This window comes from Macrotis lagotis, chromosome 8, assembly GCF_037893015.1.
Source record: "Macrotis lagotis isolate mMagLag1 chromosome 8, bilby.v1.9.chrom.fasta, whole genome shotgun sequence".
NCBI classification, from domain to species: domain Eukaryota; kingdom Metazoa; phylum Chordata; class Mammalia; order Peramelemorphia; family Peramelidae; genus Macrotis; species Macrotis lagotis.
Genome location: NC_133665.1, coordinates 152,197,181 through 152,209,330, shown reverse-complemented (window position 1 = coordinate 152,209,330; position 12,150 = coordinate 152,197,181). Strand labels below are relative to the sequence as shown.

Here is a 12,150-nt window from a genome sequence, read left to right as displayed (position 1 = left end):
TTTTTTTTTTTGCTTTTTGGGGTTTTGTTTTTTAATGCAAAAGACTTGACAGCCAGCATTCTTAACCTGCTTGTTTTATATCATGGAATCCTTTGCAATCTGGGGAGACGTGTTATTTTTTAATGCATAAAATAGATACATAGGATCACAAAGGAAACCAAATACACTCAAATATAGTTAGCGTGAAGTTTTTCAAAAGAAGTTCACAGATTATAGTTTAAGAATGTATAGCATAATGTTATACTTTTGTACATATCTGTATCTAATGGTAGCCACCTCTAGAATAGGAAGAAGGGAAAGGAAAAAAATAAATTTACATGATAATTTTGTTATATATTTAAAAGAATATTAAGTTGCATATAATAGATTTTCAATTTCATGTGCAATCATCTTTTTATTATACTATCTTATGAAAATGCTTATTTTATTCCATAAATTAAAATGTTAATGAATATTTTTAAAGAAAACTGATCTAAGTGATTTTTTAGGTCCAGATATAGAAGATGGAGTGTTGAAATTGGGGCTTAAGAGGACTTGATTTAGATTCCATTTGGGTTACTGGCTTTAATATGGAGAATTCACTTAAGAACTCTTAGAACTTAGTTTCTTTCTATGCAAAATGGACATAACACTTGAATTAAATATCTCTTACAGCTGTAATGAGAAAAGCTCTTTGTAAATGCAGAAACCACATATGAACTGTCAATTAATAGTGATGATGATGAGTGATGCTCTTTACTAACCCAGTTGATTCTTTCATTATCATTAACTAATATTAATTAATCTCCTTTTTGATAGTTTTTGACAGTGTAATATAGTCCCTGACTCTGGACTCAAATACCTTAAAATCTTAATGAAAGAAAGATATCAGAGATAGAGATATGAGACTTAAAAGTCTCATAGAGGGTCAAAATTCCCAAACTGAATCCTGTTGACTCTTTTTAAGCAATTTTAGGGTGATAATTACTTTCTAGATTATATTAACTTCTTTTATATAGATATATAAACATATATTGAATTCTTTCATATATATATATATATATATACATATATCTATGTAAATGTATATATGTATGTATATGTGACACATAAGCCCTGGGATCAGTTCAATCAAGAAATCATTCAAAGGTAACACAAGCTCTTTTCTTTAACATGATAGAGAAAAATCAGCAGGCTGGTTGAGTTGTTCACATCTCAGTTCTATTGCTGTCATGGCAGGGGTGGGAGGTGGGAATCTAAGTTTGTTTCTCTTGTTTTGGCAAATTCATTGGAAAGACAACTCATGTCTTTTTTCAGATAACTTTCCCCTACATATCTCATATTCATTTGAACATCAATCTCTGCCGCAGAACTTAAACCACCTTGCAGCCACTGGAAGCAGATAAAAGAGAGCTGGTCAGATACGTAGCAAAAATGTGGTTTTGATCTATTGAACAAGGGGCAAGGGGAAGAGAGAAACACACTTTTGGAGAAAAAATAATTTTAAATTATTCCAACAAATTTTTTAAAATACCATATATCATATATCCTTATACTTCAAAGATCTGTAATTTCATTGCTGTAGGACAGATTGTAATCATTTTATAAATCAGGAAATCATCTTTAAGTATGACTGAACAATTAAACACTAGGGGTCAACCTAGTAATGAAACTACCTAGTCTTAGCCACGCTGATTCCTAGATAACAAACATACAGTCCATCAGTGAACTTGTACTTGAAACCTTTTCAGTTGGTAGGACCTGTCAGAGTTTGTGCTTTAGTAACATTGTTTTTGAGATACTAGCATCTCCTCCAAGAATGTGTTTTTATTACAGCCCATAATTTATCCCTAGAATATCCTTGTAACATAATCAGGGAATTAGCATTGTAATTATCTTTTTTTAACATTAGCTGCCCAGTGTTAGTGAGACTATGCCAGTTCTATGCCAACATCCTCCTTCAGAACTTTACTAATACTTGAGTGGGCATGTTGTTTCTGTTGTAGATGCTTCAAGATTTTCATAAATTTAGCATATTTTAGTTTTGGCAGTAATGAGTCTTGACAGATTTCACCTGACAACACATGTTCATATTGTAATTTCTTTGAAAACAAAAATGTACATTTCTGAACATCTGGAATAAAAAAAATATAGCTTGATCACTTGGAGGAAATTTAAGTTAGAAGACAAATATGTAAATCATAGATCATCAAAATAACAATTTGGTCAATTGTAAGATCCTTAGCAGTAATTTATATACATTTCACAAAGACAGAAAAGATACACGTAAAGTAGGATTTAAGGGTAATGAGAAAATGCTCACATATATAAAATTGGACATAGAAATGAAGACAGCTTAAGATAAGGCAATAAAATTTATGGTCTAAGTCCAAGATACTACTGGATTATCCTTGCTAAGTTTGGGGAAACTCTTGGTTAGAATGGGAAAATAAGAGTCTATCTAAGGTTTTTAGTCCCCAGGAAGACTGAGTCCATAGAGAAAAATGAAGAATGTAGGAAAGAAAAAAAGGATGGAGGATTGGGGGAAGTCAAAAGAAGATAATTTGTTACCTCTCAGACACAATGAGTGAGCCTTACTCCTTCTAAGACCATCTTCAAGCTCTCCACCAGGGATAGACAACATTTCTTCTAGTCATTTCTCAAAGAGCAGGGATAGGAGAGGAATTTAGTCATATATTCTCCAGTTATATGTATGTGAATTCACCCTCTAAAAGTGATATCAATTATGCTTCCTACTTTCCCTTATTATAGAAAATGGAGAAATATTACCTATATATTTGAGATAACAGAGCAAATTGTTAAGGATCTGGTTGAGGACCAGCATTATCAGTGTTTCAGACATATTACTGAAATGTTAAAACATTTCACCAGAAGCATCTGTTCATAGACTTATAAGCAAATTAAAATACAATTGGGAAATGTCTAACAAAATAGAAATACATATTCCCTAATGGAAAAAATGGTCAAAGGATATGAGTAGATAGTTTTCAAATGAAGAAATTAAAGCTATATATAATCATATGAAAAAATGCTCCAAATCAAAACAACAATGAGGTATCACCTCACACCTATCAGATTGGCTAAGATAACAAAAATGGAAAACGATCAATATTGGAGAGGTTGTAGGAGGATTGGGACATTGATGCATTGCTGGTGGAGCTGTGAATTGATCTGACCATTCTGGAAAACATTCTGGAATTATTCCCAAAGAGCAATAAAACTGTTCATACGCTTTTACACAGCAATTGCAATTCTAGGTCTATATTCAGACAAAATTATAAAAAATGGGATAAGTCCCACATGTTCCAAACTATGCATAGCAGATCTTTTTATAGTGGTAAAGAATTGGAAATTAAAGGGATGCCCATCAACTGGGGAATGGCTAAACAAGTTATGGTATATGAATATTATAGAATACTATTGTTCCATAAGAAACCATAGATCCAGACTCTAGAGAAGCATGGAATGATTTATAGGATCTGATGTTGAGTGAAAGGAACAGAACCAAGAGAAAATGCACACATTAACAACAACATTGTGAGATGATCAACCTTGATGGAAGCAGCTCCTCTCAGCCCTTCAGGGAGCTAGGACAACTATATTAGATCAACTATGCACAATGTTATCTCCATCCAGAGAAAGGAAAACAAAGCAAAATAAAACAAAAACAAATCCTTCAGAATCTGATGAATACCCAATTCACTTGAATTTTTATTTTTGTTTATGGCAATGGGATTAAGTGATTTGCCCAAGGTCACAGTGTCTGAGGTCAGATTTGAACTCAGGTACTCCTGACTCCAGGGCCGGTGCTCTATCCACTGTGCCACCTAGCCGCCCCTTATTCATTTTTTTAAAAATATGTTTTATGTATTTCTTTCCCTTAATCCTAATTCCTCATACTGAAAATGGCTAATCTGTAAACATGTTTAACACAAATGTATGTGTTCAATATTAACCTGACTGTTTGCCACTGAAGAGAGGAAGGGAGGGTAACTTAAAAATATACATAGGCACCTGGATGAATGTTGAAAAACTTTCACAACATGTATTTGGAAAAATAAAATATCAATTAAAAAATACAAATGCAACATAACCTACATCATATAATTGTAGTTTTCTCTGGCAATATGCAACCCTAAAATATCCAATATTATTTGGGTGTGACACAATAATATATCATGTTGTAGAGAAGACTTTGTCCTACATCAGTACATGGAGCTCCCTTTTGCAGTGAAACTATAGGTCCAGTTTCTATCTTTACCTATCTAGCTCATTTTGACATTGTAAACATATAAATGTCATACATATATATGTACATATATGTATATGTGTACATATATATGTACATTAACGTGTGTATGTATGTGAATGTTTATAATGTCATTTGATTCTTCTTTATACAACTGGGGATATATAGTATTACTCTTTTCTTTTGTTTTTTGTTTTTTGCAAGGCAGTGGGGTTAAATGGCTTGCCCGAGGCCACACGGCTAGGTAATTATTAAGTTTCTGAGGATGGATTTGAACTCAGCTGCTCCTAACTCCAGGGTCAGTGCTCTATCCACTGTGCCACCTAGCCACCCCTAGTATTACTCTTTCCATTTGAAGTGTTTCTCCCCCCCCATCCACATTCTGTACCAAAATGAACAAATGAAATGTATTATAGGACAAATACTAAGCTAAGTTCTGGGGATACAACCAGCTCTTTTTGGGATGGCAGAGAATTAGAAATTGTGGGAATGCCTTAACAAACCATGGTATATGATTGTTAGTACTATTGTAACATAGGAAATCATGAGGGATGGGACTTCAGAAAAGACTGGAAAGACTTGCATGAACTGATGTTGAATGAGGCAAGCAAAACCAGGAGAACACTGTATACACCAACAACATTGTGTAATGATCAACTATGATAGATGTAGTTCCTCTCAGCAGTTCAGTTATCAAGGATAATCCTGAGACACCTGTCAAGAAAAATGGCATCCACATCCAGAGCAAAAACTATGAAGTCTGAATACAGAGCAAAGCATACTATGTTCACTTTTTAAAATTTCCTTTATGCTGCATTTTTCTTCATGTTTTTCCCCTTAGTTCTTGTTCTTGGAACTAATATGGAAATATGTTTAAAAAAAGGATTGTACATGCAAAACCTATATCAATGTTTGCTGCCATGGGGAGGGAAAGGGAAGAGAAGGTGATAGAAAAATGTGGAACTCAAAGGTTTGAAAAAGGATGAAAGTTGAAAACTATGTTTTCATGTAATTGGGGAAAATATTTGGAGTCATTAAAAATGAATAAAAAAACAAACAAATGCAATACCCTGAATTTAGAAAAGAAAAAAATAACAAATTAATTCAATACCCCGAATAAAAGTACTAATACTAGTTATAGCTTCATATCTGGGAAACTGAAGGGTTGTCTAAATAATTTAGTGTGCTGATGTTTCTTTTTGAAGCTTATGTGGATGATTGATTTAAAGGTCTATTTTTCTAAAGTAACCTAGAATTCTATCTTGATTGTTTCTCCACAAGTGAGAGTTTCCAGTACCAAGAATCATGTTTGTAATGATAATACCCATTTTTTTTTAGAACTGAGCTATGCTTGGATCTTCAATGAATACCCATCATACCAAGATAACAGACGCTTTGTTTCTCAAGAGACTGGAAACTTATATATTGCCAAAGTGGAAAAATCAGATGTTGGGAATTATACCTGTGTAGTGACTAACATGGTCACAAACCACAAAGTTCTAGGCCCGCCTACACCTTTAATACTGAGGAATGATGGTGAGTTCTTTGCATGGATTTATTTACTGACTAACCTAGATGAGTGTATATCCTATCAAAACAATTACTGCATAAAGGATGATTTTTGTGCCCAAATTACTGATCTTTATTTGTGAGCAAGCAGAATGTTTCCTTTTCTGCTATCACTTTTCAATGAATAAAGAAAGCATATGCTAAGTATATAGCTATCATACCTAGCAATAAGTTTCAATATAATTTAAAAAAACAACATGAGGAAACATGAATTGGTCGATAAAAGAAGCAGTTATTAAAATGGGGCAGCTGTGGATAGAGCATGGAGTCAGAAAGATAGGAATGAAAATCTTACCTCAGATACTAACCCTGTAACCATGGACAAATCACTGAACAACCCTTGCCTCAGTTTCCTCATTTATAAAATAAATTGAGTAGGAAATAGCAAATTAGTCTAGTATCTTTGCCAAGAAAACTCTAAATGGAGTCATGGAGTGAGATGAGACAGAAACCACTGAACAATAACAAAAATGCACCAAAAGTTCTAAGAACTGGTGATATAAAAGCAAAAATGAAATATTCATTGCTTTCCTAGAAGCTTATACACAGTGTGTGTAAATATAAGTATATTCACTATATAAGACTAGAGTCTGGGTCTGTACTGTAATTGGTTTTGGACATGGTTTGGAAAATGACAACCTGTTAATCAAAATCCAGGTCACCTCCTATTTATATATGGCCCACAAACTAAGAATAATTTTACATTTAAACATTGAAAGCTATAGAAAAGTGAACTGGTTTGATCTATTGGCCATAGTTGCCTGACCCCTAGTATAGGGAGGTCCCTAAATTAATGCTTTCTTCTATGGATATAATCTTAAAGTTATCAAGAGCCCTGAGTGGTTGAATGATTTGTCTAGCCAATATGTATGGGAGACTTGACTTGAAGATAGGTCATCCTGGTTTCCAAACTGAGTCTATCATCTAGTCAATACTGCCTCTAATATACCAGAGCTGTACAAAATAGGTACAAAGTGATGTCAAGGAGAGAGAACATGTAGACATTAGAGTATATGGTTGTCTCCCTGGCAGAATGTGAAGCTTGAACTGGGATTTCAAGTTGGTGGGACTGAGGAGAGAGTGCCTTCCAGGTGTGGGAGAGCAGGTTCATGCAGAAGTATGGCAAAGAGAGGTGGAATGTAGTGTGCAAGGGAAAACAAGATCAGACTAGACCTAACTTCACTGTGGGTTAAGGAGAGTATTGTATAATAAAACCAGAATTGTAGAGCAGGTTATAAAAGCTTTGTACTTAATCTTAATGATGATAGGTAGCCACTGGAGCTTATTAAACAAGAGATGACATAATTATACCTGTGTTTTAGAAATTTCTTCACCTTGAAAACTGAGGGTGTTTGCATTGGAATGGGTAGAGGATTGAAAGCTGTAGAAGAGAATCTTCCCTATTTTTTTCCTCCTGCTGAGACCATGTCTATGAAGGATGCAGTGGACAGTTGAGCAATTTTTCAGCTAATTAGTTCAATGTAATTTAGCATTTACTTTCCTGAATAAGGCTTCAAAACCTAAATTTTCTAGATGACTGCTTTATTCGCGATGCTATAGACACTTGAAAAATGGAATCAAGAGGATTAGAGGAAAACATAGTCTGTGGTCAAATGACATTTTCACCAGCCCTTTTAAGTGAATTTTTGAGATGATTATGGATGCAATCATAAGACTTAAACACAGTAGTAAATGGGGGAAAACCACAAGAAGCTTGGCAATAATTCATCTTTAAACTTGAGATCGGGGAAACCAAGCATGTAGTAGAGGAGTATCCCTTTGTTGGGCAGGAGGTTGGACTAAGTAATCTCAGATGTTTTTAACTTGAAGACCTTGTGAATCTGTGAAGCCAACCTTCCCACAGACATCCCTTGAGGTCTCTTGGTGACAGAATAATCAACTATATGGATCACGAATCTGACCAACTATGACAGCTTGATAACTTCATAACAGAGATCCTTAGACTAAGAGACAGGATTGAGATATTTATAGGGGGAAAAAGTCAAGATACTATTGTTGAAGAGGGCAAGATGGAACTAGTGAACTGTGTGGCTGTGCAGCCGACACAACAAGAAGACTTCAAATCCATCCACAGGAAAAAAAGAAGCCCTGATAAATAGAAGTATATATATAGAATAATTTTACATACATGAATATATTAATATGTATATTATTTTATTCAATAATAGCCATATCTAGGGTGGGTGGAAGGGAAAGTAGAAAAAACAAATTTAATAATAATTCTGTTGTATATTTAAAAAAATAGCAAGATGTACATAGCAGATTTGCAGTTTCATGTGCAATCACCTTTTTATTATGCTATGTAATGGAAATGTTTGTTTTATTCCATAAATTTAAAAAATAGGAAAGAAATGGAATAAAGTGTTAAGGACTAGAACTGTGATTTTTTTGATAGGGAACTTCTAGATGAGAAAACTCCATGAATGCAGGTTAGTACTTATGCAGCTAATAGTTTCTGAGAGTTGCCTGGCCTTGGAGCTTTGAGAGGGTAGGTGGCAGGAGTCCATTCATGGGACTCTCAGTGAACCTCAGTTTTCTCATCTATAAAAGGCAGCTAAGTGGCACAGTGAATAGAGCACTGGCCTGGGAGTTAAGGATAGGAACTGCACTCCTGCCTTGGACACTTGACTCTTGGAAAAGTCTCTTAGCCCTGATTGTCTTACATCCAGAATCATCTCCAGTCATCCTGATTCATAACTGGCCACTGGACTCATATGAGTCTGGAGGAGAAAGTAAAGCCGGTGACTTAGCATAGAATCCCCTTACTCAGATCCAATTCATGTACTAGCCATGGTATCACTTTCCTGATGTCATGGTCTTCTTCAAGAAGGAAGATCAAATATCATCATCATCATCATCATCATCAACAAAATGGTTATAAATGATACCTATATAAGCTATTTCACAGAATAGATAAAAGTGTTTTGAAAACTGTATAGCTACCATCTATAAATACAGGTCATTAGTATTATCAACATTGGCTTGTTGGAAGGAAAAGTAATTGGAAATTAATTACATTACACCTTTGCAGTGATAAAACAAGACTGTATACTTGGGTGTCACATCACCATTTATCCACTCCTGGTCTGAAGTTGACTATGGCAGGCAAAAGAACATAATGGTGCCCAATATTTCAATGTACCCTTAGTGAAGGAGTAGTGAAGGATGGAAGAAAAGAGGTTATTTCTTTCATATGAAGAATGAACAAAGATTCCAAATGACATTAATCATGATCATGATTATTGCTTCACCCAAAAGAGCATCTCAATAATAAATGCAACAACAATGGGTTTAAGAAGGACCCATCACATAAAAGATAGATTTAACATATATAGCTCGGTCTCAGAGAGCAGAACAAGGAACAAAGGAAGGAAGGAATTTTAAACTTGAAAAATTTAAGCCTGATATCAGGGGAAATTTCCTCATGATCAGAAAAATCCTAAAGAGAAACGAGCTGCCTCCCACATGAACTTCAAAACCTAAGATTTGATTCCAGATGACAATTCACACTGAGGTATTTTGAAAATGAGTGTTTCTTAACTGGACTAAGAAATGTTAATGATGTAAAAAAGAATTCCTAAGATAAAACTATAAGAATATAATAATTGGAAAATGTCTTCTTTAAAATAATAATAGTTACCATTTATAAAACACTTTAGGGTTTGCCAAATACATCACTCATTTGATCATCACAATAGCCCTGTGATATAGGTACTATCGTTACCCACATATTAAACAAGAAGAAACTGAGCACAGAGAGGTTGTGATTTGTTAATGACCACACAGTTAAGGAGTGTTTGAGGTAGTACCAAAATTTAGGTCTTCTGATGCTGAGTCTATTATACTCTATCCACTCTGCTACTATGCTGCTCCTCAGTGTCCCAGTTGGAAAGCAGTTCCAAAGCTCCCTAGTGCCATTTGTACCTAACCAACAGTGCTATCTATATCGTCCCCAACAAGCAGCATCTAGTATCTGTTTAAAAACCATTATATGCTATGAGGAAAGCCTGGGGCAGACTCTAAATTATTAGAAATTTAGTCCTGAACTCAAAAATCTCTTAACCCCCAAAAACCAAGAAAATCCAGGTTCAAATCCCATTGTTTATACATATATATATATATATATATATATATATATATATATATATATACTATCATAACTCACAAACTCTCAGTTGACCTATATAACTCCTCTAAGACTTTAAGTGGAAGATACAGATTTGCATCATTTGAGGAAACATAGGTTTCCTTACCCATTAGTTTCCTGTGTCAATGAAATAACCACTTGATTCTCTCTTGCTCTCTATCCACAAAAGCATCCTTATTTTTGGACATGACATGGAGATGATAATGTTGCCTTATCTGATCTGAAATTTAAGGTCACATGAAACTAAGTTAACATATTTACCATTCCTATTTCTTTAATGGATTCTTATTGCCTATTTAGTCAAGAGTTCAAATATCTTCCTAAAGCTTTCCAGCTCAGGCCAGACCAAAATAAAAGAAAACAAAACCAAAACCAAAAATATAGCAGTAAGCTAGATAGTCAAACTCTAAGAATAGGCATCTATTAAGGATGCTCTTAGCTTAGTAAGCTAAGTAAGTCTACTACTTCAAGGTCATCAAGGCCAAATGGCTCGCCGTACTTATTTGTAATGAAATATAGTATTTATTATACATCTTCAATTTAAATAAGTACCTTCCAACTCAGAAGAACCTTGTCGAGTTAAAGAGAAAAGGAGGCAAGCTACCAATTTTGTAAGAAGTGGCACACTCCCTTTAGGCCTCAAGTATTAATAGACTGTTTCTAAAGATGTGCTCCACTGGCACTTTGTAAGTAATCATTTTAAAACACAGCTCTTCCTCCAAATGCCTTTGCACCAAGACATCTGTTCAGTGGTATTTTCCATTTCAGCATGTCAGGTCATAGCAATATAATGAAATATTGACTTTGATGCATCAAGATGCAGTTGATGAGAGATGCCACCGCAGGACCTGTGGTATCAAAAAGATAAAGGAAGAAAAATTTAGCCACATACAAATGGTCAAGTCACTATGACATCCTTTTACTAACAAAAGGTTTCATGACTTTTTTTTCCACTTGGTTTGTTAATTTATATTGACTTGTCCAGTTTATCTTCACAGATGTGACAAATGACTTTCATTAGAATATTTTATCACAAAATTAGCAAACTAAGAATCTCATCTTTCAGCAATTAATACCCCATTCATTCCTAATTTCTATATGAGTTTCATGGGGAAAATCTATAATATGCCTTTTCCATTTAAGTTACAGTACATAAAACTCAAAATCAAACTAGGTTACTAAGCACAAAATAGGATATTTAATTAGTTTTTGGCTATGGGAGAGAGGAAAATGGGAACATATTAATTGTGACAGAGGAGGATGGAGTTTGTATAACAAAGGTGATTTATGTTTTTGTTTTTCTTTTTTTAATCTATAACTTGGTAACAACAGGTAACAGTTTCTAGAAGCATATTTCTAGTATTTGGAGTAAAGATCTGCTGACAGAAATTCCTTTGATGGCATTTAAAATGCTTCCTTTATATTTTTCTATTTTTCTTATATTTTCTTCCACATACCATACATTCCAGAAACACTAACTTACTTTCAGTTCATTTAATACCACATTCTATCTCCCTTTTCTGTGATTTTGCACAGCTTGTCCCTCATACCTGGATCTCTCTCTCTCTCTCTCTCTCTCTCTCTCTCTCTCTCTCTCTCTCTCTCTCTCTCTCTCTCTCTCTCTCTCTCTCTCTCTCTCTAATTGTTTATCATTCATTTTCAGAAAATACCATGGGTACCAGGGAGGTGATACCATGACAAACTCATGAATTGGATTTAAGTGTGTGTATGGGGTGGGGGGGGGTGTTATGTGCTAAGTCACCATCCTGACTTTCTCCTCCAGAGTCATCTGGGTCATGTCCAGATATAAATCAGGACTCCTGAAGATGGCCCTGAATGGAAGGCAATTAGGATTAAGTGGCTTGCCCAAGATCACACATCTTGAAAGTGTCAAATGTCTAAGGCTTGACTGGAACCCAGTCCAGGGCCAGTACTCTATCCATTGCACCACCTAGCTGCCCCTGGCTTCTTTTAACACTCAATTAATGTCTCACCTACTCCTGTAGGTTTTTCCCATCCTCTTAGATGCTAGTGTCTTTCCCTCCATGAATCCTTTCTTTTTACTCAAGTATATCTTGCCTCTACCTAGTTTGTTTACACGTTATCTCCCCCATTAGAATTAAGATCATTGACATTAGAGATTATACTGTTACCATCAGCATTT

At 34.8% G+C, this 12,150-nt stretch overlaps 1 protein-coding gene across 1 annotated transcript in view; it reads left to right on the top strand.

The window, feature by feature from the left end:
- Positions 1 to 12,150, top strand: part of LOC141494999 (contactin-4) — a 582,571-nt gene that overhangs the window by 345,042 nt on the left and 225,379 nt on the right. Inside the window, exon 5 of the mRNA XM_074196081.1 lies at positions 5,588 to 5,785. Coding sequence (XP_074052182.1) covers positions 5,588 to 5,785 — 198 coding nt within the window. The remainder of the gene's footprint in view (positions 1 to 5,587; positions 5,786 to 12,150) is intronic.